This window comes from Nerophis ophidion, linkage group LG08 (genome assembly GCF_033978795.1).
Source record: "Nerophis ophidion isolate RoL-2023_Sa linkage group LG08, RoL_Noph_v1.0, whole genome shotgun sequence".
Taxonomy (NCBI): Eukaryota; Metazoa; Chordata; class Actinopteri; order Syngnathiformes; family Syngnathidae; genus Nerophis; species Nerophis ophidion.
In genome coordinates this window covers 23,455,301-23,483,214 of record NC_084618.1, presented here as the reverse complement: position 1 = coordinate 23,483,214, position 27,914 = coordinate 23,455,301, and the positions used below count along the sequence as shown (strand labels likewise).

The following is a 27,914-nucleotide window of genomic DNA, read 5'->3' as shown; positions in this document are numbered from 1 at the left end:
TCTTATTACATTTCACCTTTTTCTCTTTTATTCCACTTTTTATTTTAAATAGGTACAAACCCTGTTTCCATATGAGTTGGGAAATTGTGTTAGATATAAATATAAACGGAATACAATGATTTGTGAATCCTTTTCGACCCATATTCAATTGAGTGCACTACAAAGACAAGATATTTGATGTTAAAACTCATAAACTTTATTTTTTTTTGCAAATAATAATTAACATGTGCCAGAGTAGTTGGGAATCGGCATGTTCACCACTGTGTCATATCACCTTTTTTTTTTTAACAACACTCAATAAACGTTTTGGAACTGAGGAAACTAATTTCAAGATGGCGGCGCCCGGACGGGCTGCAACATCGCGGAGCTCTTGCTAAAGATGGAACATTTGGCAGAAATGCCGGACAATTCTGCAAACTTCATGGCTGGCTCACATCGTGGTCACTCCGTGATCACGTACGACCGCCAGACACTTCTGGATGTGGACATATCGGGCCGTTTTGGACTGATAGACGCGTGCTTGCTAGACGTGCTAACTAGCACGGGAATAATTCGGCGGATACATCCAGCGGCCTGTGAAGCAGGGGAGTATAGTAGCAGCGGGGGCCGTCTACGGAGCAGACGCCAGCGGTGTGATCGGAAACGCGGATGTCGGGCGGGGCTAAAAACAAAGCAGAAGGCTAATCCCCACAGAACACCACTTCCCTCCATCCTGAAGCGGGATTTAAATGGAAGATGCGAGACTACTGGTCTGGGTAAGGAGTCAGTTAAATTAGAACAAGTTTTTTCTGCTTTGATTGTTTCAGAGTTGGACATGTGTTCTACTGAGGTGGCAAACTATGATGCGTGCAGTTTATCAAAGCAACAAACAAACAATCGGAACATGCGTTCTACTGAGTTGTCAAACTATGATGCGTGCAGTTTATCAAAGTAACAATCAAACAATCGGAAAATTCCCGTCGTATCAATTCCTAGATATGGTCGTAATTATACTAAATGCACTGGGCATAATGAACACAACATTATTAATATTGCTATTACGGATAATTTGATCAAAAATTCCCTAAAACAGCCCACTACCTATAATATAGGTTTTTTAAACATAAGATCATTGTCTCCCAAAACGTTGTTAGTTAATGATATCATCAGAGACAACAATCTTAACGTCATCGGTCTCAGCGAAACCTGGCTTAAACCAAACAACTTTTTTGCGCTAAATGAGGCATGTCCTCCTAACTTTACACATGCGCATATTGCCCGTCCTCTTAAAAGGGGTGGGGGGGTCGCACTAATATACAACGAAAACTTTAACCTTAGTCCTAACATAAATAATAAATATAAATCGTTTGAGGTGCTTACTATGAGGTCTGTCACACCGCTGCCTCTACACCTGGCTGTTATCTACCGCCCCCCCAGAGCCCTATTCAGACTTTATCAATGAATTCTCAGAGTTCGTTGCTGATCTAGTGACACACGCCGATAATATAATCATAATGGGGAACTTTAATATCCATATGAATACCCCATCGGACCCACCGTGCGTAGCGCTCCAGACTATAATTGATAGCTGTGGTCTCACACAAATAATAAATGAACCCACGCATCGCAACGGTAATACGATAGACCTAGTGCTTGTCCGGGGTATCACCGTTTCCAAAGTTACGATACTCCCGTATCCTAAGGTATTGTCCGATCATTACCTTATAAAATTCAAGGTTCAGACGCATGTTCGTCAAACTAATAATAATAATAACTGCTATAGCAGCCGCAACATTAATACGGCCACAACGACAACTCTTGCTGACCTACTGCCCTCGGTAATGGCACCATTCCCAAAATATGTGGGCTCTATTTATAACCTCACTAACAACTTTAACGATGCCCTGCGCGAAACCATTGATAACATAGCACCGCTAAAGTTAAAAAAGGCTCCAAAAAAGCGTACCCCGTGGTTTACAGAAGAAACTAGAGCTCGAAATTATGTAGAAAGCTGGAACGCAAATGGCGCACGACTAAACTTGAGGTGCACCATCAAGCATGGAGTGATGGTTTAATAACTTATAAACGCATGCTTACCTTAGCTAAAGCTAAATATTACTCAAATCTCATCCACCGTAATAAAAACGATCCTAAATTTTTGTTTAGTACGGTAGCATCGCTAACCCAACAAGGGACCCCTTCCAGTAGCTCCACCCACTCAGCTGATGACTTTATGCAATTCTTTAGTAAGAAAATTGAAGTCATTAGAAAGGAGATTAAATACAATGCGTCCCAGCTACAACTGGGTTCTATTAACACTGATACGATTGTATATACGGCGGATACTGCCCTCCAAAATAGTTTCTCTCGTTTTGAGGAAATAACATTAGAGGAATTGTTACAACGTGTAAATGGAATAAAACAAACAACATGTTTACTTGACCCTCTTCCTGGGAAACTGATCAAGGAGCTCTTTGTATTATTAGGTCCATCAGTGCTAAATATTATAAACTTATCACTTTCCTCGGGCACTGTTCCCCTAGCATTCAAAAAAGCGGTTATTCATCCCCTTCTTAAAAGACCTAACCTCGATCCTGACCTTATGGTAAACTACCGACCGATGTCTTGCCTTCCTTTAATTTCAAAAATCCTCGAAAAAATTGTTGCGGAGCAGTTAAATGAACACGTAGCGTCTAACAATCTATGTGAAACCTTTCAATCCGGTTTCAGGGCAAATCACTCGACGGAGACAGCCCTCGCAAAAATGACTAATGATCTATTGCTAACGATGGATTCTGATGCGTCATCTATGTTGCTGCTCCTCGATCTTAGCGCTGCTTTCGATACCGTCGATCATAATATTTTATTAGAACGTATCAAAACACGAATTGGTATGTCAGACTTAGCCCTGTCTTGGTTTAACTCTTATCTTACTAATAGGATGCAGTGCGTCTCCCATAACAATGTGACCTCGGACTACGTTAAGGTAACGTGTGGAGTTCCCCAGGGTTCGGTCCTTGGCCCTGCACTCTTCAGCATCTACATGCTGCCGCTAGGTGACATCATACGCAAATACGGTGTTAGCTTTCACTGTTATGCTGACGACATCCAACTCTACATGCCCCTAAAGCTGACCAACACGCTGGATTGTAGTCAGTTGGAGGCGTGTCTTAATGAAATTAAACAATGGATGTCCGCTAACTTTTTGCAACTCAACGCCAAAAAAACGTAAATGCTGATTATCGGTCCTGCTAGACACCGGCCTCTATTTAATAATACAACTCTAACTTTTGACAACCAAACAATTAAACAAGGCGACACGGTAAATAATCTGGGTATTATCTTCGACCCAACTCTCTCCTTTGAGGCACACATTAAAAGCGTTACTAAAACGGCCTTCTTTCATCTCCGTAATATCGCTAAAATTCGCTCCATTCTGTCCACAAAAGACGCTGGGATCATTATCCATGCGTTTGTTACGTCTCGCCTCGACTACTGTAACGTATTATTTTCGGGTCTCCCCATGTCTAGCATTAAAAGATTATAGTTGGTACAAAATGCGGCTGCTAGACTTTTGACAAGAACAAGAAAGTTTGATCACATTACGCCTGTACTGGCTCACCTGCACTGGCTTCCTGTGCACTTAAGATGTGAATTTAAGGTTTTACTACTTACGTATAAAATACTACACGGTCTAGCTCCATCCTATCTTGCCGATTGTATTGTACCATATGTCCCGGTAAGAAATCTGCGTTCAAAGGACTCCGGCTTATTAGTGATTCCCAAAGCCCCAAAAAAGTCTGCGGGCTAAAGAGCGTTTTCATTTCGGGCTCCAGTACTCTGGAATGCCCTCCCGGTAACAGTTCGAGATGCCACCACAGTAGAAGCATTTAAGTCTCAACTTAAAACTCGTTTGTATACTCTAGCCTTTAAATAGACTCACTTTTTAGACCAGTTGATCTGCCGTTTCTTTATTTTTTTCTCCTATGTCCCACTCTCCCTTGTGGAGGGGGTCCGGTCCGATCCGGTGGCCATGTACTGCTTGCCTGTGTATCGGCTGGGGACATATCTGCGCTGCTGATCCGCCTCCGCTTGGGATGGTTTCCTGCTGGCTCCGCTGTGAACGGGACTCTCGCTGCTGTGTTGGATCCGCTTTGGACTGGACTCTCGCGACTGTGTTGGATCCATTATGGATTGAACTTTCACAGTATCATGTTAGACCTGCTCGACATCCATTTCTTTCCTCCTCTCCAAGGTTCTCATAGTCATCATTGTCACCGACGTCCCAGTGGGTCATTATTGTCACCGACGTCCCACTGGGTGTGAGTTTTCCTTGCCCTTATGTGGGCCTACCGAGGATGTCGTAGTGGTTTGTGCAGCCCTTTGAGACACTAGTGATTTAGGGCTATATAAGTAAACATTGATTGATTGATTGATTGATTGAATTGTTGAAGCTTTGAAAGTGGAATTCTTTCCCATTCTTGTTTTATGTAAAGCTTCAGTTGTTCAACAGTGCGGGGTCTCTGCTGTCATATTCTGGATGTTGTTGATAAATGGCTTTCGCTTTGGATAGTAGAGCTTTAACTTGCACTTACAGATGTAGCAAAGAACTGTATTTAGTGACAGTGGTTTTCTGAAGTGTTCCTGAGCCCATGTGGTGATATCCTTTAGTGATTGATGTCGGTTTTTGATACAGTGCCGTCTGAGGGATCGAAGGTCACGGTCTTTCAATGTTGGTTTCCGGCAACGCCGCTTACGTGGGGTGATTTCTCCAGATTCTCTCAACCTTTTGATGATATTATAGACCGTAGATGTTGAAATCCCTAAATTTCTTGCAATTGCACTTTGAGAAACGTTATCCTTAAACTGTTTGACTATTTGCTCACGCAGCTGTGGAAAAGCGGTGTACCTCGCCCCATTCTTTCTTGTGAAAGACTGAGCATTTTTTGGGTAGCTGTTTTTATTCCCAGTCATGGCACCCACCTGTTCCCAATTAGCCTGCACACCTGTGGGATGTTCCAAATAAGTGTTTGATGAGCATTCCTCAACTTTATCAGTATTTATTGCCACCTTTCCCAACTTCTTCGTCACGTGTTGCTGGCATTAAATTCTAAAGTTAATGATTATTTGCAACAACAAAAAATTTTTTTTATCAGTTGGAACATCAAATATGTTGTCTTTGTAGCATATTCAACTGAATATGGGTTGAAAATTATTTACAAATAATTGTATTCCGTTTGTATTTACATCTAACACAATTTCCCAACTCATATGGAAACGGGGTTTGTCATATTCGGATGTGTTAAAACATTAGCTGCGGGCTAAAAATGGGAAAGAATTTCACTTTCAAAGCTTCAACAATTAGTTTCCTCAGTTCCCAAACGTTTATTGGTGAACATGCCCTTTCCCAACTACTTTGGCGCGTGTTAATTATTATTTGCCAAAAAAAATAAAGTTTATGAGTTTTAACATCAAATATCTTGTCTTTGTAGTGCATTCAACTGAATATGGGTTGAAAATGATTTGCAAATCATTGTATTCTGTTTATATTTATATCTAGCACAATTTCCCAACTCATATGGAAACGGGGTTTGTAATTTTCGGATGTGTTAAAACATTAGCTGCGGCCCGCACTTTGGACACCCATGCGGGGTCTTCTCTCTTTAATTTGCCACTCGTCAGATTCTCAGGACTTCCTGTTGTCACGTCCAACTAAAAGAGTCCTCACACACACCCAGCTCCCACGCCTGCAAGGCATCATGGGTCAGCAGCGCGTGCTCCCCGCCCCTCCCTCAGCTGCCTGGGCAGGGGGTCAGGCTCCGAGTTGACACAGTTCAGACCCGATTATTATGCAAATGCAGGCGGGAATAAAGAGCCTTTCTGCTCCGTGGACGTAGCTGCCAAACAGATTCCGCCGACTTAGGCTAACTTAGCTGCGAGGACTCGCGAAACCAGGCTGTAAACAAGAGCTGCGTTGTCCCGAACAACGCCATAAACTCATGTCTTGAAGCGCAACTGTACACACACACACACACACACACACACACCATTCTTTACACAGGAGTTGGGGCCAGAAGAAGACGTAGTGACACATGCCATGAATGTTTATTTAGACAAGTTACGCGCCCGTGACTGTTTTTGTCAGTAACAGTGTTTTATTCAACTTGAGGCCTTTGCGGCTTTTGTTTGGCATTGAGGCAAACCTCTAATGGGTCCCTCGCCTCGTCTGGCGAGGAAATCCCTCATTTGAGGGTTTTGGATTCACATCCCGTACATCCCCAAAAGCTCTCTGGACCCCCTCTTACGGAGGTCGTCAGTCATAACGCAGGAAAAGTCATCCAATTGGCCTGTACTTAACCTCTTCTCTTGGAGGTTAAAGGGGAACATTATCACCAGACCTATGTAAGCGTCAATATATACCTTGATGGTGCAGAAAAAAGACCATATATTTTTTTAACCGATTTCCGAACTCTAAATGGGTGAATTTTGGCGAATTAAACGGCTTTCTGTTTATTGCTCTGGTGGCAATGACGTCAGAACGTGACGTCACCGAGGTAATACAGCCGCCATTTTCATTTTCTACACATTACACACACGGGTCTCAGCTCTTGTTATTTTCCGTTTTTTTGACTATTTTTTGGAACCTTGGAGACATCGTGCCTCGTCGGGGCATAACAGGGAGGGATTCAAGTTGCACCGAAGATGCGAAAGTGTCTGCCGCCAGACCCCCATTGAATGTACCAAAGTGTCTGCACATTTTACCGGCGATGCTAAGACAGACATGGCACAGAGATGTATGGATAACCTGCAGATGCATTTGCAACTATAAAGTCAAAAAAATCACAAATGTGAGTTTTGTTGTTGACTTATGTGCTAATCAGACATATTTGGTTGCGGCGTGACTGCCAGCTAATCGATGCTAACATGCTACGCTAATCGATGCTAACATGCTATTTACCGGCGATGACAGACATGGCACAGAGATTTATGGATAACCTGCAGATGCATTTGCAACGATAAAGTCAACGAAATCACAAAGGTGAGTTTTGTTGATGTTGACTTATGTGCTAATCAGACATATTTGGTCGCGGCGTGACTGCCAGCTAATCGATGCTAACATGCTACGCTAATCGATGCTAACATGCTATTTACCGGCGATGCTAAAGCAGACATGGCACAGAGATGTATGGATAACCTGCAGATGCATTTGCAACTATATTACGTTTCCTATCACCCACATTTAATGCGAAAAAAAACACTTACCAATCGACGGATTTAAGTTGCTCCATTATCACAAAATGCGAAAGTCCTGATCGTTTGGTTCGCACATTTTACCGGCGATGCTAACGCAGCTATTCGGCCATGCTATGGCTATGAATAGCGTCAATAGCTATTCGCTCAATAGCTTCAGTTTCTTCTTCAATACTTTCATACTCCAACCATCTGTTTCAATAAATGCGTAATCTGTTGAATCGCTTAAGCCGCTGAAATCCGAGTCTGAATCCGAGCTAATGTCGCTATATCTTGCTGTGGTATTCCCATTGTTTGTTTGCATTGACAGCACTGTATGACGTCACAGGGAAATGGATAGTGGTTTCGAAGATAGCGAAAATAAGGCACTTTACAGCTTTATTTAGGGATATTCCGGGACCGGTAAAATTTTGAAAAAAATTTCAAAAAATACAACAAGCCACTGGGAACTGATTTTTATTGTTTTTAACCCTTTTGAAATTGTGATAATGTTCCCCTTTAACCTCTACTTATGGAGGTTAAAGGGGAACATTATCACCAGACCTATGTAAGCGTCAATATATACCTTGATCTTGCAGAAAAAAAGACCATATGTTTTTTTAACCGATTTTCTAACTCTAAAAAGGTGAATTTGGCGATTTAAACGCCTTTCAATTGTTCGCTGTCGGAGAAATGACCTTTCATCCGTGACGTCACAACGGGAAGCAATCCACCATTTTCTCAAACACATTACACACACCAAGTCAAATCAGCTGTTATTTTCCGTTTTTTCGACTGTTTTTCGTACCTTGGAGACATCATGCCTCGTCGGTGTGTTGTCGGAGGTTGTAACAACACGATCAGGGACAGATTCAAGATGACTGACGTGGAGTGTGCATCAATTAGCACGCCATGCTAATCGATGCTAACATGGCAGAAATGGCAAGAATGTGTGGATATCCTGCGACACTCAACGATAAAGTCAATGAAATCACAAAGGTGAGTTTTGTTGATGTTATTGACCTATGTGCTAATCCATGGGTGTCAAACTCTGGCCCGCGGGCCAAATTTGGCCCGCCGTTTAATTTAATTTGGCCCTTGAGGCAATATCAAATTATTGGTAACACCACATTCACCGCTAATACTCATACTTGTCAACCCTCCTGTATTTCCCGGGAGACTCCCGAAGTTTAGTGCCCTTCCCGAAAATTTCCCTGGGCAACCATTCTCCCGATTTCCACCCGGACAACAATATTGGGAGCGTGTCTTAAAGGCACTGCCTTTAGCGTCCTCTACAACATGCCGTCACGTCCTCTTTTCCTCCATATAAAGAGCGTGCTGGCCAAGTCACATAATATATGCGGCTTTCACACACACATACTTGGTCAACAGCCATACAGGTCACACTGAGGGTGGCCGTATTAACAACTTTAACATTGTTATAAATATGCGCCACACTGTGAACCCACACCAAACAAGAATGACAAAACACATTTCGGGAGAACACCTGCACCGTAACACAACACAAACACATACCCATAACCCCTTTCAGCACTAACTCTTCCAGAACACTACAATATAACCCCCCCCCCCCGCTACCACCAAACCCCGGCCACCTTTTTTTTTTATTTTATGTTCGAATTTATTAGCCTGTGGAAAAAGTTAATGTTGATATTTACCTCAGAAGGCTGCAAATAGAAAAGAGGTATTGTTTTTTCGTTTGCAAAACTTGTTTGGGTCCCCATTAAAAGGTTAATTTGTTCAACCTTGGCCCGCGGCTTTTTTAGATTAAAATTTTGGCTCACTCTGTATTTGAGTTTGACACCCCTGTGCTAATCAGACATATTTGGTCACGGCCTGACTGCCAGCTAATCGATGCTAACATGCTATTTAGGCCAGCTGTATGTACATTTGTAGCTATATTTGCATCCAGCCTTTGCCACCACCCACATTTAATGCCAAACAAACACTTACCAATCGACGGATTTAAGTTGCTCCAGTGGTCAAAATATGCAATCGTTGGTTAGAAGGCGATCGCCGAATAGCTTCAATTTCTTCTTCAATTTAGTTTTCGCTATCTGCCTCCACGCTCCAACCATCCGTTTCAATACATGCGTAATCTGTTGAATCGCTTTAGCCGCTGAAATCCGAGTCTGAATACGAGCTAATGTCGCTATATCTTGCTGTTCCATCAGCCATGTTTGTTTGTATTGGCGTCACTATGTGACGTCCCAGGAAAATGGACGGGTAGATTTACAGATAGCGAAAATCAGGCACTTTAAAGCCTTTTTTCGGGATATTCCATGATGGGTAAAAGTTTGAAAAAAACTTCGAAAAATAAAATAAGCCACTGGGAAATGTTTTTTTATTGGTTTTAACCCTTCTGAAATTGTGATAATGTTCCCCTTTAAACACTAGTTTTCCACATATATTTAATCAGTTCCAGGTTCAAACTGGTACCATCGTGTAACTTGTATTAAATGTGCAGGCATGTTTTAATGCAAGGATTACAAACCCCGTTTCCATATGAGTTGGGGAATTGTGTTAGATGTAAATATAAACGGAATACAATGATTTGCAAATCATTTTCAACCCATATTCAGTTTAATATGCTACAAAGACAACATAATTGATGTTTAAACTGATAAACTTTTTTTTTTTTTTTTTGCAAATAATCATTAACTTTAAAATTTGATGCCAGCAATACGTGACAAAGAAGTTGGAAAAGGTGGCAATAAATAATGATAAAGTTGAGGAATGCTCATCAAACACTCATTTGGAACATCCCACAGGTGTCAGACCAAGACCAGTACCACACTACCTACGCCGCGCTCACCCTCTAGAGCACAGCTGTAACTTCCTGGCACTAAAACACATAGCCTATTTTGCAGACAAGTAGTGAATATAATTGCATTTATTTTAAACTTTAATATTATCAAGTAATATATCATTATATATTACAAACTTTTTTTTTTTGTTAAAATAAAAATAATAATACATGTTATACATATTAGGGGTGCTTAAGAAAATTGATTCACATCCAAATCGCAATTACTATTAATCCCGATACTAAATTAATTAATATATATTTTTAAATTGGTTCAAATAATCAATACCTTATTTTCGGGACTATAGAGTGCACCGGTATATAAGCTGTAATAACAACATTTTAGAAGAATTTTTTTTCCCCCATGTATTAGCTGCACCAGACTATAAGTCGCAGATATATATGTTGTGAAATGAGTTATTTACATAGAAAGATTTTCAAAATTTTTATTTGCATACTTTAATGGTTTCCAAACAGTGTCTGTAACACGGCAGTAAAACATCTGATCAAACAAAACAGAACTCAGTGACCAACTACCTGCGGAAGCTAGCACTTGAATCAGCTAAACAGTTATGTTTCGTTGAATTTACGAAACTGAAAAAATACAAAAAAAATGCCATTGTAAGATAATAATACTAACAGGCACTTGTTAACGTGTTAGCCTATTAGGTCATGCTAACGACGCTAGCTTCATTACATTACCATAGCACGTTTAAATATGCATGAAAACACTCCTTGAGACATCACAGATTTGACAGTTTACAGAAGTAAGAATTGTTTTAGTTATATTGTAAAACTTGCAAAAGTTGCTTGAAGGGATGAATGAAAAATCCATACGAGTAGTAACGCTATGAACGGCTAGAAGACGGAACAGCACTTGTATTAAGTCTAAACAGAAAGGCTATACAGCACCGCTGCACCTCCACCGAACAAATCCGTCCACGAGATGGCACTGTAGCACAAACAATAACACACCTACTCAGTCTCTTTGCCTAGATTTTTTTAAAACCTCTTCGCATTATGGCAATCAGCGAAGAACAATCCATCTATTAGCTGCACCGTTTTATAAGCCGCATGGGGCAAAGCATAGGAAAAAAATAGAGGCTCATAGTCTAGACCCGGGGTCACCAACGCGGTGCCCGTAAGGACCAGATGAGTCGCCCGCTCGCCTGTTCTAAAAATAGCTCAAATAGCAGGACTTACCAGTGAGCTGCCTCTATTTTTTAAATTTAATGTATTTACTAGCAAGCTGGTCTTGCTTTGCTCGACATTTTTAATTTTAAGAGAGACAAAACTCAAATCGAATTTGAAAAGCCAAGAAAATATTTGAAAGACTTGGTCTTCACTTCTTTAAATAAAATCATTTATTTATTTACTTTGCTTCTTATAACTTTCAGAAAGACAATTTTAGAGAAAAAATACAACCTTAAAAATGATTTTAGGATTTTTAAACACATATACCTTTTTACCTTTTAAATTCCTTCCTCTTCTCTCCTGAAAATTTAAATCAATGTTCAAGTAAATGTATTTTTTTATTGTAAAGAATAATAAATACATTTTAATTAAATTTTTCATTTTACCTTCTGTTTTTTCGACGAAAAATATTTGTGAAATATTTCTTCAAATTTATTATGATTAAAATTCAGAAAAATTATTCTGGCAAATCTAGAAAATCTTTAGAATCAAATTAATATCTTAATTCAAAGTCTTTTGAATTTCTCTTAAAATTTTTGTTCTGGAAAATCTGGAAGAAATAATGATTTGTCTTTGTTAGAAATATAGCTCGGTCCAATTTGTTATATATTCTAACAAAGTGAAGATTAGATTTTAACCTATTTAAAACATGTCATCAAAATTATAAAATTAATCTTAATCAGGAAAAATTACTAATGATTTTCCATAAATTCTTTTTTAAATTTTTTTCAAAAAGATTCAAATTAGCCAGTTTTTCTCTTCTTTTTTTTTCGGTTGAATTTTGAATTTTAATCGAAATTGAAGATAAACTATGTTTCAAAATATAATTTTAAATTTTTTTCCTGTTTTCTCCTATTTTAAACCGTTCAATTAAGTGTGTTTTTCATAATTTAATCCCTACAAAAAAACTTGTATGACGGAATGACAGACAGAAATACCCATTTTTTTATATATATATAGATTTATTAAAGGTAAATTGAGCAAATTGGATAGTTCTGGCAGTTTATTTAAGTGTGTATCAAACTGGTAGCCCTTCGCATTAATCAGTACCCAAGAAGTAGCTCTTGGTTTCAAAAAAGTTGGCGACCCCTGTTCTAGAATTTATGGTATATCATAATACTGTTTTGAGACATATTTTGCTTTAAAATTGTTTAAATAAAAAATGAAGTGCATTCAAGTAAAACATTTAAAATGGTTTGTTATCGATGTTTTGACAATACAATTGCTTTGTGTCAATATAATTAATGCAAGCGAGTAAATGACTGCAATTAAACACAATCAAAATTTGCAAGTGTGATTAATCTGATTAAACAAATGTATTAAGTTAACCATTGTTGTTATTACAGTAAAGCAAGTCTTACATGACAAAGTTCAGCATTCAGTATCTTATTTGCATATTTGGCCATGACACATTTTACCAAGTTAACCCATTTACGTGATGACACACCGGGGTTGGAGCCGGAAGTAACTTCCTGTTTGGTTGGCGATGGCTAACACCCCCTTTTTTTTTTTTGTTTGTGTTTGTATATTTCATTTTTTTATGCCACGCCTTGAAGCGAAGTTCCCTCAAGGTAGGTTCCAGAGGACAAAAAAACACCCGTCTGTGAGAACGCACACACTGTCTCACGACGTCACTGTCTCCAAGTGTACATGTGCAACGATACAACATTCACAGTAGCTGTCTATGAAGTTACCATCGCCATCATTCCACGTTCGATATTGACAGGAAACCGGAAACCAAGACAGGATGTGATTTATGCCTTCACGGGTAATAGTCAGCAGGTCTCCATGGCAACATTGTCGTCACTTTGCATTGCTCTACTTTGGGGCGTGCATGCTCACACGTGCACTGCAACTTTCATCTTTTTTTTTTGGCTTCATCCTGCATATCACGTTACTTTGTACGTAGGTTGCGAGTATCACTTTTCCACTCAGGTATTTTAACTGCCTCGCTTCCTGTGCTGGAATGATTGTCCGCGCTGATGTGTCCTGCTTTTTTCACTCTTATTATGTCCGCCATTGCTCAGCTATGTGTGTGTGTGGGTTGGAAATGACCCTTCGGGACAATAGTATCATCAAGGGGTTTCCCGATCCAAAATTGATATGTGATATCAGTCCGATACCTGCAAAAAAAATATCTGCTTGCCTCTAAAATCTGCGATACAAGCAGTTGTGCTGTGCGTTCACTTAAACATCTAAATATCCTCCAATGAACACACAACTGCTTTAATTGACCAACAATGCAGTCCAAAGCACCACATTTCTTAACATAAACAAGTCTCAAATAATCAAAGTTGCATATTACCTACACATCTCCAAGGCAGGTATTAGAAAGTATCCACAAACAAACGTGTCCGCATTGTAGAGCTATACTTAATAAATTAGTTCAGTTACAACCATACTTGCCAACGCTTCCAATTTTCCAGGGAGCGTCCCGAATTTCAGTGCCCCTCCTGAAGATCTCCCGGGGCAACCGTTCTCCCGAATTTCTCCCGATTTCCACCTGGACAACAATTCTGAGGGCTTGCCTTAAAGGCACTGCCTTGAGCGTCCTCTCTCACCTGAAAAGGAGACTATTATATATGTCTCCGTTATCCATAGGTTTATCTATAACCCGTTAAAGGCCTACTGAAATGAGATTTTCTTATTTAAACAGGGATAGCAGGTCCATTCTATGTGTCATACTTGATCATTTTGCGATATTGCCATATTTTTGCTGAAAGGATTTAGTAGAGAACATCGACGATAAAGTTCGCAACTTTTGGTCGCTAATAAAAAAGCCTTGCCTGTACGGAAGTAGCAGACGATGTGCGCGTGACGTCACGGCTTGAAGGGCTACTCACAATCTCACATTGTTTATAATGTGAGCCTCCAGCAGCAAGAGCTATTCGGACCGACAATTTCTCCATTAATTTGAGCGAGGATGAAAGATTTGTGGATGAGGAAAGTTAGAGTGAAGCACACACAAAAAAAAGAAAAAACAACTGCTCCAGGCGGCGGCAGTGGGACCGTTTCAGATGTAATTGGACGCATTTACTAGGATAATTCTGAAAGATCCCTTATCTGCTCATTGTTTTAATAGTGTTTTAGTGAGATTGTAAAGTCATACCTAAAAGTCGGAGGGCTGCGGTGAACGCCAGTGTCTCTCAGAGAAGCCAATGGAGTAGCCAAGATCACAGCTGCCTTTTTGAGCTGCAGGAGGAAGTCCCATAATCCACTGAAGTCTCCGGTAAGAGCCAACTTAATATCACAATTTTCCCATCCAGAAACTTGCTGGTTGACGTAGAGGAACATGTTCATTTGACCGCTCTGTGTTAAAACTTCACAACGAACAAAGAAACAGGCTGTCTTCCGGTGCTAAAGGCAGCTGCAATCCACCGCTTTCCACCAACAGCATTCTTATTTTTTAGTCTCCATTATTAATTGAACAAATTGCAAAAGATTCAGCAACACAGATGTCCAAATTAAAAACAGCTCTGTGTGGTGCAGGAATATGTCCGACCCGAAACGTCCCGCGCACGCGTCATCATTCCGTGACGTTTTCAACAAGCGGGAAATTTAAAATATATATATATATAGTTGAAATTCGGAGGTCTCAAGGGTGGCAAGTATGATTACAACTCTAATCCGATCCAAAGACAGCATAAGTAAATTAAGGACAGTCAATAAAAAAAATACCTTTCTATAAGCCGCACCCACTAAATTTTAAAAGGAAAAAGAAATGTTTCCATATATTACTTGCACCGTACTATGAGCTGCATGTGTATATGTTGTGAAATGAGTCATTAAGATTTTGTAAAAGTTTATTATTATTTATATAGATATATATTATTTCCAAACAGTGTCTGTAACATGGCAGTAAAACGGCTGATCAAACAAAACAGAAGTCAGTGTCATGGACCCACTAGCCAGCTCTCCAATCAGCTAAACAGACTCAATAACTCCACCGTGACTTTTGGTGTATTTACGAAACTGAAACCAATCAATAAATCAATCAATGTTTACTTATATAGCCCTAAATCACTAGTGTCTCAAAGGGCTGCACAAACCACCACGACATCCTCGGTAGGAAAACTCACACCCAGTGGGACATTGGTGACAATAATGACCCAGTGGGACGTCGGTGACAATGATGACTATGAGAACCTTAGAGAGGAGGAAAGCAATGGATGTCGAGCGGGTCTAACATGATACTGTGAAAGTTCAATCCACAATGGATACAACACAGTCGCGAGAGTCCAGTCCAAAGAGGATCCAAGACACAGCAGCGAGAGTCCCGTTCACAGCGGAGCCAGCAGGAAACCATCCCAAGCGTAGGCGGACCAGCAGCGCAGAGATGTCCCCAGCCGATACACAGGCGAGCAGTACATGGCCACCGGATCGGACCGGACCCCCTCCACACGGGAGAGTGGGACATAGAAGAAAAAGAAAAGAAACGGCAGATCAACTGGTCTAAAAAGGGAGTCTATTTAAAGGCTAGAGTATACAAATGAGTTTTAAGGTGAGACTTAAATGCTTCTACTGAGGTGGCATCGCGAACTGTTACCGGGAGGGCATTCCAGAGTACTGGAGCCCGAACGGAAAATGCTCTATAGCCCGCAGACTTTTTTTGGGCTTTGGGAATCACTAATAAGCCGGAGTCCTTTGAACGCAGATTTCTTGCCGGGACATATGGTACAATACAATCGGCAAGATAAGATGGAGCTAGACCGTGTAGTATTTTATACGTAAGTAGTAAAACCTTAAAGTCACATCTTAAGTGCACAGGAAGCCAGTGCAGGTGAGCCAGTACAGGCGATATGTGATCAAACTTTCTTGTTCTTGTCAAAAGTCTAGCAGCCGCATTTTGTACCAACTGTAATCTTTTAATGCTAGACGTGGGGAGACCCGAAAATAATACGTTACAGTAGTCGAGGCGAGACGTAACAAACGCATGGATAATGATCTCAGCGTCTTTAGTGGACAGAATGGAGCGAATTTTAGCGATATTACGGAGATGAAAGAAGGCCGTTTTAGTAACGCTTTTAATGTGTGCCTCAAAGGAGAGAGTTGGGTCGAAGATAACACCCAGATTCTTTACCGTGTCGCCTTGTTTAATTGTTTGGTTGTCAAATGTTAGAGTTGTATTATTAAATAGAGTTCGGTGTCTAGCAGGACCGATAATCAGCATTTCCGTTTTTTTGGCGTTGAGTTGCAAAAAGTTAGCGGACATCCATTGTTTAATTTCATTAAGACACGCCTCCAGCTGACTACAATCCGGCGTGTTGGTCAGCTTTAGGGGCATGTAGAGTTGGGTGTCATCAGCATAACAGTGAAAGCTAATACCGTATTTGCGTATGATGTCACCTAGCGGCAGCATGTAGATGCTGAAGAGTGCAGGGCCAAGGACCGAACCCTGGGGAACTCCACACGTTACCTTAACGTAGTCCGAGGTCACATTGTTATGGGAGACACACTGCATCCTATCAGTAAGATAAGAGTTAAACCAAGACAGGGCTAAGTCTGACATACCAATTCGTGTTTTGATACGTTCTAATAAAATATTATGATCGACGGTATCGAAAGCAGCGCTAAGATCGAGGAGCAGCAACATAGATGACGCATCAGAATCCATCGTTAGCAATAGATCATTAGTCATTTTTGCGAGGGCTGTCTCCGTGGAGTGATTTGCCCTGAAACCGGATTGAAAGGTTTCACATAGATTGTTAGACGCTAAGTGTTCATTTAACTGCTCCGCAACAATTTTTTCAAGGATTTTTGAAATAAAGGGAAGGTGAGACACCGGTCGGTAGTTTACCATGAGGTCAGGATCGAGGTTAGGTCTTTTAAGAAGAGGATGAATAACCGCTTTTTTGAATGCTAGGGGAACAGTGCCCGAGGAGAGTGATAAGTTTATAATATTTAGCACTGATGGACCTAATAATACAAAGAGCTCCTTGATCAGTTTCCCAGGAAGAGGGTCAAGTAAACATGTTGTCTGTTTTATTCCATTTACACGTTGTAACAATTCCTCTAATGTTATTTCCTCAAAACGAGAGAAACTATTTTGGAGGGCAGTATCCGCCGTATATACAATCGTGTCAGTGTTAATAGAACCCCGTTGTAGCTGGGACGCATTGTCTTTAATCTCCTTTCTAATGACTTCAATTTTCTTACTAAAGAATTGCATAAAGTCATCAGCTGAGTGGGTTGAGCTACTGGAAGGAGTCCCTTGTTGGGTTAGCGATGCTACCGTACTAAACAAAAATTTAGGATCTTTTTTATTACGGTGGATGAGATTTGAGTAATATTTAGCTTTAGCTAAGGTAAGCATGCGTTTATAAGTTATTAAACCATCACTCCATGCTTGATGGTGCACCTCAAGTTTAGTCGTGCGCCATTTGCGTTCCAGCTTTCTACATAATAATTTCTGAGCTCTAGTGTCTTCTGTAAACCACGGGGTGCGCTTTTTTGGAGCCTTTTTTAACTTTAGCGGTGCTATGTTATCAATGGTTTCGCGCAGGGCGTCGTTAAAGTTGTTAGTGAGGTTATCAATAGGGCCCACATACTTTGGGAATGGTGCCATTACCGAGGGCAGTAGGTCAGCAAGAGTTGTCGTTGTGGCTGTATTAATGTTGCGGCTGCTATAGCAGTTATTATTATTATTAGTTTGATGAACATGCGTCTGAACCTCGAATTTTATAAGGTAATGATCAGACAATACTTTAGTATACGGGAGTATCGTAACTTTGGAAACGTTGATGCCCCTGACAAGCACTAGGTCTATCGTATTACCGTTGCGATGCGTGGGTTCATTTATTATTTGTGTGAGACCACAGCTATCAATTACAGTCTGGAGCGCTACGCACGGTGGGTCCGATGGGGTATTCATATGGATATTAAAGTCCCCCATTATGATTATATTATCGGCGTGTGTCACTAGATCAGCAACGAACTCTGAGAATTCATTAATAAAGTCCGAATAGGGCCCTGGGGGGCGGTAGATAACAGCCAGGTGTAGAGGCAGCGGTGTGACAGACCTCATAGTAAGCACCTCAAACGATTTAAATTTATTATTTATGTTAGGACTAAGGTTAAAGTTTTCGTTGTATATTAGTGCAACCCCCCCACCCCTTTTGAGCGGACGGGCAATATGCGCATGTGTAAAGTTAGGAGGACATGCCTCATTTAGCGCAAAAAAGTCGTTTGGTTTAAGCCAGGTTTCGCTGAGACCGATGACGTTAAGATTGTTGTCTCTGATAATATCATTAACTAACAACGTTTTAGGAGACAATGATCTTATGTTTAAAAAACCTATATTATAGGTAGTGGGCTGTTTTAGGGAGTTTTTGATCAAATTATCCGTAGTAGCAATATTAATAATGTTGTGTTTATTATGCCCAGTGCATTTAGTATAGTTACGACCATATCTAGGAATTGATACGACAGGAATTTTCCGATTGTTTGATTGTTGCTTTGATAAACTGCACGCATCATGGTTAGCCACCTCAGTAACGGGGATTTTCCGATTGTTTGTTTGTTGCTTTGATAAACTGCACGCATCATAGTTAGCCACCTCAGTAAAACACATGTCCAACTCTGAAACACTCAAAGCAGAAAAAACTTGTTCTAATTTAACTGACTCCTTACCCAGACCAGTAGTCTCGCATTTTCCATCTAAATCCCTCTTCGGGATGGAGGAAAGTGGTGTTCTGTGGGGATTAGCCTTCTCCTTTGTTTTTAGCCCCGCTCGGCATCCGCGTTTCCGATCACACCGCTGGCGTCTGCTCCGTAGACGGCCCCCGCTGCTACTAGACTCCCCTGCTTCACAGGCCGCTGGATGTAGCCGCCGATGTATTCCCGTGCTAGTTAGCAAGTCTAGCACGCAAGTGTCTATCGGTCCAAAACGGCCCGATGTGTCCACATCCAGAAGTGTCTGGCGGTCGTACGTGATCACGGAGTGACCACGATGTGAGCCAGCCATTAAGTTTGTGGAATTGTCAATACAAAAATACAAAAATAAAAAAATACAAAAATAAAAATAAAAAATACAAAAATACAATACAAATACAATACAAAAATACAAATACAAATACAATACAAATACAAATACAATACAAAAATACAATACAAAAACAATGCCATTGTAAGTTAAAAATACTAACATAGACACTTGTAAATGTGTTAGCATATTAGTTAATGATACCACGTACAAAAAACATTTTGTGCAAATACAACACGTGACTGTTTAGTAAATATGAATTGTTTTAGTTATATTGTAAAACTTATAAACATTGCTTGGAGTGGTAAATGAATCCTTTGGAGCAGAAACGCTTTGGGCGGTTATATTTCCGGTTCAAGGCACAAAACAGGACGCACGTTAAACCCGCGACACCTGCAGTGAGCGAACTCGTCCAAAAGATGGCGCCGTAGCACAAACAATAACACACTTTTTCAGATTCTCTGTCTGTGTTCTATGAAAACTATTGAACACGACACATTATTGAAGTTAAAGTACCAATGATTGTCACACAATCTTTTAACAACACTCAATAAACGTTTGGGAACTGAGGAAACTAATTGTTGAAGCTTTGAAAGTGGAATTCTTTCCCATTCTTGTTTTATGTAGAGCTTCAGTCGTTCAACAAATGTTGAACGACTGAACGACTTATAAACATTGCTTGGAGTAGTAAATGAATCCTTTAAAGCAGAAACGCTATGGGCGGTTATATTTCCGGTTCAAGGCACAAAACAGGATGCACGTTAAACCCGCGACACCTGCAGTGAGCGAACTCGTCCAAAAGATGGCGCCATAGTACAAACAATAACACACCTTTTCAGAGTCTCTGTCTGTGTTCTATGAAAACTATTGAACACGACACATTATTGAAGTTAAAGTACCAATGATTGTCACACAATCTTTTAACAACACTCAATAAACGTTTGGGAACTGAGGAAACTAATTGTTGAAGCTTTGAAAAGTGGAATTCTTTCCCATTCTTGTTTTATGTAGAGCTTCAACAGATGTTGAACGACTTATAAACATTGCTTGGAGTGGTAAATGAATCCTTTGGAGCAGAAATGCTATGGGCGGTTATATTTCCGGTTCAAGGGACAAAACAGGACGCACGTTAAACCCGCGACACCTGCAGTGAGCGATGGTGCCATAGCTGAAACAATAACACACCTTTTCAGAGTCTCTGTCTGTGTTCTATGAAAACTATTGAACACGACACAATATTTAAGTTAAAGTACCAATGATTGTCACACACACACTAGGTGTGTCCGCCCTGAGAAGAATCAATGACTTATCAATCAATGTTTATTTATATAGCCCTAAATCACAAGTGTCTCAAAGGGCTGCACAATTCACAGCGACATCCGAAGATCAGCGCTCACATAAGGGCAAGGAAAAACTCACAACCCAGTGGGACGTCGATGAAAATGACCATGAGAAACCTTGGAGAGGACCGCAAATGTGGGTAAACCCCCCGCCCTCTAGGGCAGACCGGATGAAATAGACATCGAGTGGGTCTGACATAATATTGAGAAAGCCCAGTCCATAGTGGAGCTAACATAATAGTGAGACATGGGTAGGTTGTGAGTTCAAACCCCAGCCGAGTCATACCAAAGACTATAAAAATGGGACCCATTACCTCCCTACTTGGCACTCAGCATAAAGGGTTGGAATTGGGTGTTAAATCACCAAAAATGATTCCCGGGCGCGGCCACCACTGCTCTCCTCACCTCCCAGGAGGTGATCAAGGCTGAAAGATCCATAAATTAGCCGCACCGTTTTAGAAGACGCGCGGTTCAAAGCATTGGAAATGAGCGGCGGAATTTAAAGTCAGTTTGTGTTTTTCATATCCACTACCATTGTTCTCTGAATAATTTCACTTGATCAAGCCTTTTTTTTAGCATTCCACGCTACAAAATAGTGTATGATATCGTTTTGGACCAATATCGGTATCGGCCAGTACTCATATAGTATTGATTTATAATATATGATATATTATAAATCGAAGACCTCTATGAAGAAGACAAAACATGGACCCAGATTTCCCTCGCCCGGATGCGGGTCACCGGGGCCCCCCTCTGGAGCCAGGCCCGGAGGTGGGGCACGATGGCGAGTGCCTGGTGGCCGGGCCTGTTCCCATGGGGCCCGGCCGGGCACAGCCCGAAGAGGCAACGTGGGTCACCCCTCCAATGGGCTCACCACCCATAGCAATGGCCATAGAGGTCGGGTGCAATGTGAGCTGGGCGGCAGCCGAAGGCAGGGCACTTGGCGGTCCGATCCTCGGCTACAGAAGCTAGCTCTTGGGACGTGGAACGTCACCTCACTGGGGGGGGGGGGGGGGGGGGGGGGGAGCCTGAGCTAGTGCGCGAAGTGGAGAAGTTCCGGCTGGATATAGTCGGACTCACTTCGACGCACAGCAAGGGCTCTGGAACCACTTCTCTCGAGAGGGACTGGACCCTCTTCCACTCTGGCGTTGCCGACAGTGAGAGGCGACGGGCTGGGGTGGCAATTCTGGTTGACCCCCGGCTTAAAGCCTGCACGTTGGAGTTCAACCCGGTGGACGAAAGGGTAGCCTCCCTCTGCCTTCGGGTGGGGGGACGGGTCCTGACTGTTGTTGGTGCTTACGCACCAAACAGCAGTTCACAGTACCCACCCTTTTTGGGTACACTCGAGGGAGTACTGGAAAGTGATTCCCTTGTCCTACTGGGGGACTTCAACGCTCATGTTGGCAACGACAGTGAAACCTGGAGAGGCGTGATTGGGAAGAATGGTCGCCCGGACCTGAACCCGAGTGGTGTTTTATTATTGGACTTTTGTGCTCATCGCAATTTGTCCATTACAAACACCATGTTCAAACATAAGGGTGTCCATATGTGCACTTGGCACTAGGACACCCTAGGCCGCAGTTCCATGATCGACTTTGTAGTTGTGTCATCGGATTTGCGGCCTCGTGTTTTGGACACTCGGGTGAAGAGAGGGGCAGAGCTTTCTACCGATCACCACCTGATGGTGAGTTGGCTGCGATGGTGGGGCAGGATGCCGGACAGACCTGGGAGGCCCAAACGCATTGTGAGGGTCTGCTGGGAACGTCTGGCAGAGTCTCCTGTCAGAGAAAGTTTCAATTTCCACCTCCGGAAGAACTTCGAACATGTCACGAGGGAGGTGCTGGACATTGAGTCCGAGTGGACCATGTTCCGCACCTCTATTGTCGAGGCGGCTGATCGGAGCTGTGGCCGCAAGGTAGTTGGTGCCTGTCGGGGCGGAAATCCTGAAACCCCTTGGTGGACACCAGCGGTGAGGGATGCCGTCAAGCTGAAGAAGGAGTCCTATCGGGTCCTTCTGGCTCATAGGACTCCGGTGGCAGTGGACAGGTACCGACAGGCCAAGAAGCGGTGTGCGGCTTCAGCAAAAACTCGGACATGGGAGGAGTTCGGGGAAGCCATGGAAAACGACTTTCGGATGGCTTCGAAGCGATTCTGGACCACCGTCCGCCGCCTCAGGAAGGGGAAGCAGTGCACTATCAACACCGTGTATGGTGCGGATGGTGTTCTGCTGACCTCAACTGCGGATGTTGTGGATAGGTGGAAAGAATACTTCGAAGACCTCCTCAATCCCACCAACACGTCTTCCTATGAGGAAGCAGTGCCTGGGGAATCTGTGGTGGACTCTCCTATTTCTGGGGCTGAGGTCGCTGAGGTAGTTAAAAAGCTCCTCGGTGGCAAGGCCCCGGGGATGGATGAGACCCGCCCGGAGTTCCTTAAGGCTCTGGATGCTGTGGGGCTGTCTTGGTTGACAAGACTCTGCAGCATCGTGTGGACGTCGGGGGCGGTACTTCTGGATTGGCAGACCGGGGTAGTGGTTCCTATCTTTAAGAAGGGGGACCGGAGGGTGTGTTCCAACTATCTCAGCCTTCCCGGTAAGGTTTATTCAGGTGTACTGGAGAGGAGGCTACGCCGGATAGTCGAACCTCGGATTCAGGAGGAAGAGTGTGGTTTTCGTCCTGGTCGTGGAACTGTGGACCAGCTCTATACTCTCGGCAGGGTTCTTGAGGGTGCATGGGAGTTCGCCCAACCAGTCTACATGTGCTTTGTGGACTTGGAGAAGGCATTCGACCGTGTCCCTCGGGAAGTCCTGTGGGGAGTGCTCAGAGAGTATGGGGTATCGGACTGTCTTATTGTGACGGTCCGCTCCCTGTACGATCAGTGCCAGAGCTTGGTCCGCATTGCCGGCAGTAAGTCGAACACATTTCCAGTGAGGGTTGGACTCCGCCAAGGCTGTCCTTTGTCACCGATTCTGTTCATAACTTTTATGGACATAATTTCTAGGCGCAGTCAAGGCGTTGAGGGGTTCCGGTTTGGTGGCCGCGGGATTGGGTCTCTGCTGTTTGCAGATGATGTGGTCCTGATGGCTTTATCTGACCGGGATCTTTAGCTCTCACTGGATCGGTTTGCAGCCGAGTGTGAAGCGACCGGAATGAGAATCAGCACCTCCATGTCCGAGTCCATGGTTCTCGCCCGTAAAAGGGTGGAGTGCCATCTCCGGGTTGGGGAGAAGACCCTGCCCCAAGTGGAGGAGTTCAAGTACCTAGGAGTCTTGTTCACGAGTGAGGGAAGAGTGGACCGTGATATCGACAGGCGGATCGGTGCGGCGTCTTCAGTAATGCGGACGTTGTACCGATCCGTTGTGGTGAAGAAGGAGCTGAGCCGGAAGGCAAAGCTCTCAATTTACCGGTCGATCTACGTTCCCATCCTCACCTATGGTCATGAGCTTTGGGTCATGACCGAAAGGATAAGATCACGGGTACAAGCGGCCGAAATGAGTTCCCTCCGCCGGGTGGCGGGGCTCTCCCTTAGAGATAAGGTGAGAAGCTCTGCCATCTGGGAGGAACTCAAAGTAAAGCCGCTGCTCCTCCACATCGAGAGGAGCCAGATGAGGTGGTTCGGGCATCTGGTCAGGATGCCACCCGAACGCCTCCCTAGGGAGGTGTTTAGGGCACGTCCAACCGATAGGAGGCCACGGGGAAGACCCAGGACACGTTGGGAAGACTATGTCTCCCGGCTGGCCTGGGAACGCCTCAGGATCCCCTGGGAAGAGCTAGACGAAGTGGCTGGGGAAAGGGAAGTCTGGGTTTCCCTGCTCAGGTTGTTGCCCCCGCGACCCGACCTCGGATAAGCGGAAGAAGATGGATGGATGGATGGATGGATGGATGGATGGATATATATATTATATAATATATAATATTTAAATTTTCCTGAAGGAATCAATAAAGTACTATTTATCTATCTATATATATTATATTATTTATTATTATTATTGTCTATTGTGAGCGAACTGTGGTGCTGAATTTCCCCCAGGGATCAATAAAGTACTTTCTATTCTATTCCATACTCAAGGCTTCCATATCGGGACACCGCTGGCATCAGCATTATGAAGCAAGACGCGTTTGTGTTGGACTCGCCTTCCAATCTGAGGGGAAAGAGGAAGCATACGACTACTTAGCTGCAAAAGCGCACACACCAAACATAAACACACACACACTAAACGTAAACACACACAGACAGGCAGGCACACAAAGGCAGTGCACATGCTGTCCAGCTGAGATAATCTCATCTCCATCTGCTGGGATGTGTAATAGGCCTGCTCCTGCCGCGTCTCCCCTCCCAACACGGCGCTCGCTGTAAAACAGTCAACACCCCCCCAAAAAAGGCACAAATTACCCGGGCGACCATTAAAAAAATCTCTAAATCCCACCAGTCTGCCGCCAAGGGGTCCTCCGATTTGTCCTCCTGCTGTGAAATGGTCATGTTTAAATGTATCAGCGCGCTTGTTCACAATGAAGGTTGGCCATCCTGTCCTATGTCGCGCATACGCATCATTGTTTTTATTCTCCTTTTCCTTGTTTTCTTCCTGAAGGCGCGGCAGCAAGCTCAGGTCAAGCACCAGATGGCGTCCGACAGCAAGAGCGATTACTCGTCCTACCTGCAGAAGTTCAACCAGGAGCAGAATGAACATTACTACACGGTCATCCCCCACGTCTTCCAGGTACAACACCGCATCTCCCCCGACTTAATACAAACCCCGTTTCCATAGGAGTTGGGAAATTGTGTTAGATGTAAATATAAACAGAAATCGTTTTCAACCCATATTCAGTTGAATGCACTACAAAGACAAGATATTTGATGTTCAAACTCATATACTTAATTTTTTTTGCAAATAATAATTAACTTAGAATTTCATGGCTGCAACACGTGCCAAAGTAGTTGGGAAAGGACATGTTCACCACTGTGTTACATCACCTTTTATTTTAACAACACTCAATAAACATTTGGGAACTGAGGAAACTAATTGTTGAAGTTTTGAAAGTGGAATTCTTTCCCATTCTCTTTTTATGTAGAGCTTCAGTTGTTCAACAGTCCGCTGTCGTATTTTACGCTTCATAATGCGCCACACATTTTCCATGGGAGACTGGTCTGGACTGCAGGCGGGCCAGGAAAGTACCCGCACTCTTTTTTTACGAAGCCACGCTGTTGTAACACGTGCTGAATGTGGCTTGGTATTGTCTTGCTGAAATAAGCAGGGGCGTCCATGAAAAAGACGGCGCTTGGATGGGAGCATATGTTGTTCCAAGAAATGTATGTACCTTTCAGCATTAATGGTGCCTTCACAGATGTGTAAGTTACCCATGCCTTGGGCACTAATGCACCCCCATACCATCACAGATGCTGGCTTTTCAACTTTGCGTCGATAACAGTCTGGATGGTTCGCTTCCCCTTTGGTGCGGATGACACAATGTCAAATATTTCCAAAAACTATTTAAAATGTGGACTCGTCTGTCAGACCATAGTGCACTTTTCCACGTTGCATCAGTCCATCTTAGATGATCTCGGGCCCAGAGAAGCCGGCGGCATATCTGGATGTTGTTGATAAATGGCTTTCGCTTTCCATATTAGAGCTTTAACTTGCACTTACAGATGTAGCGACAAACTGTATTTAGTGACAGTGGTTTTCTGAAGTGTTCCTGAGCCCATGTGGTGATATCCTTTAGAGATTGATGTCGGTTTTTGATAAAGTGCCGTTTGAGGTATCGAAAGTCACGGTCAATCAATGTTGGTTTTCGGCCATGCCGCTTACGTGGAGTGATTTCTCCAGATTCTCAGAACCTTTTGATGATATTATGGACCGTAGATGTTGAAATCCCTAAATTTCTTGCAATTGCACTTTGAGAAACGGTCTTAAACTGTTTGACTATTTGCTCAGGCAGTTGTGGACAAAGGGGTGTACCTCGCCCCATCCTTTCTTGTGAAAGACTGATCATTTTTTGAGAAGCTGTTTTTATACCCAATCATGGCACCCACCTGTTCCCAATTAGCCTGCACACCTGTGGAATGTTCCAAATAAGAGTTTGATGAGCATTCTTCAACTTTATCGGTATTTATTGCCACCTTTCCGAACTTCTTTGTCACATGTTGCTGGCATCAAATTCTAAAGTTAATGATTATTTGCACAAAAAATAAAGTTTATCAGTTTGAACATCAAATATGTTGTCTTTGTAGCATATTCAACTGAATATGGGTTAAAAAGGATTTGCAAATCATTGTATTCCGTTTATATTTACATCTAACACAATTTCCCAACTCATATGGAAACGGGGTTTGTATATAATTCATGTTTAAATAACATGTACTGCAAATACATATCGGTTATCGGCCTCCTTGACTACTAATAATCAGTATCGGCCTACGGCCTATCTCTATCGCTAACTGAACAACTGACAATGTGAAGGAAACTAAGTGACAAGAACAATCTGAAGATGGCCGTTGATATTTCTTCCAGCAAGACAGGAACCACAAACATTTGGCCACGGCCTCATGGAAGTGTCTCAGAAAGAATCCCAGTAAGATCCTGGAGAGATCTAGTCCACCTTGGGACTTTAATCCCTAAAAACGTATGCGTAGGGATCCGAAACTTTGACTTGCCTCGAAATAAACCCACTCAGAAAGTGATGAACTGATGATGTATTTTTAAGGTGTTCATCCTACAAAACCAGCTGAGGATCAAATAATTATCCCACTCACTGTATTTAGGGCGGGGCGGGTAGTTGAGCGTAGTAAATTTGAGGAATAGGCAATGAAATCATTTCTTTGTGAGATGATTCCCGGTGGCAAATCATGCGTGGGAGAAGTGAAAAGACAGCTTTCTGGAAAATTCCATCGCCGTATTGAGTCATTAGCGTTTCTCAACGCGACTGAAAAGTCATCATGTGCACTGTTTCTCCTCCCCAGCCTCTGGCCTGGCTGCTAAAAATACTTCCCCGACAAGTCTTATTTTCCTGACCTACCACTCAAACGGAACGTATTTACGGTCAAAACCCTTTGATGCGCAGCAATAAACATCAGACGTTTCCCCTTTTATTGTTCCCACAAGGTGTCATTAATTTCACGGACCGACAAAAGCCTTCTGCTGCCTTTTACAGAAACTTCAAGACATGGAGGAGAAGAGGATCGAGAGGATAGGGGTGTGCATGAAGACGTTTGCCGACGTGGACCGCCAGGTGCTGCCCATCGTGGGGAAGTGTTTAGACGGCATGACGTCGGCCGCCGGCTCCATCGAGCCCAAGACAGTGAGTGTCCGTTAACACAGGTGTCAATAACACAGGTATCAAACTCAAGGCCCGGGGGCCAAATCTGG

General features: G+C 42.8%; 1 protein-coding gene across 29 annotated transcripts in view; it reads left to right on the top strand.

Moving 5' to 3' along the window:
• The window catches only part of LOC133557521 (formin-binding protein 1), a 204,771-nt gene that overhangs the window by 108,320 nt on the left and 68,537 nt on the right, over window positions 1-27,914 (top strand). For 19 of the 29 annotated variants that reach the window (XM_061908016.1, XM_061908032.1, XM_061908028.1 and 16 more), the window contains exons 7-9: window positions 12,787-12,801; window positions 25,140-25,268; window positions 27,700-27,846. In XM_061908016.1, coding sequence (XP_061764000.1) covers window positions 12,787-12,801; window positions 25,140-25,268; window positions 27,700-27,846 — 291 coding nt within the window. The remainder of the gene's footprint in view (window positions 1-12,786; window positions 12,802-25,139; window positions 25,269-27,699; window positions 27,847-27,914) is intronic. The other 10 variants (XM_061908017.1, XM_061908031.1, XM_061908042.1 and 7 more) reach the window with 1 other exon arrangement.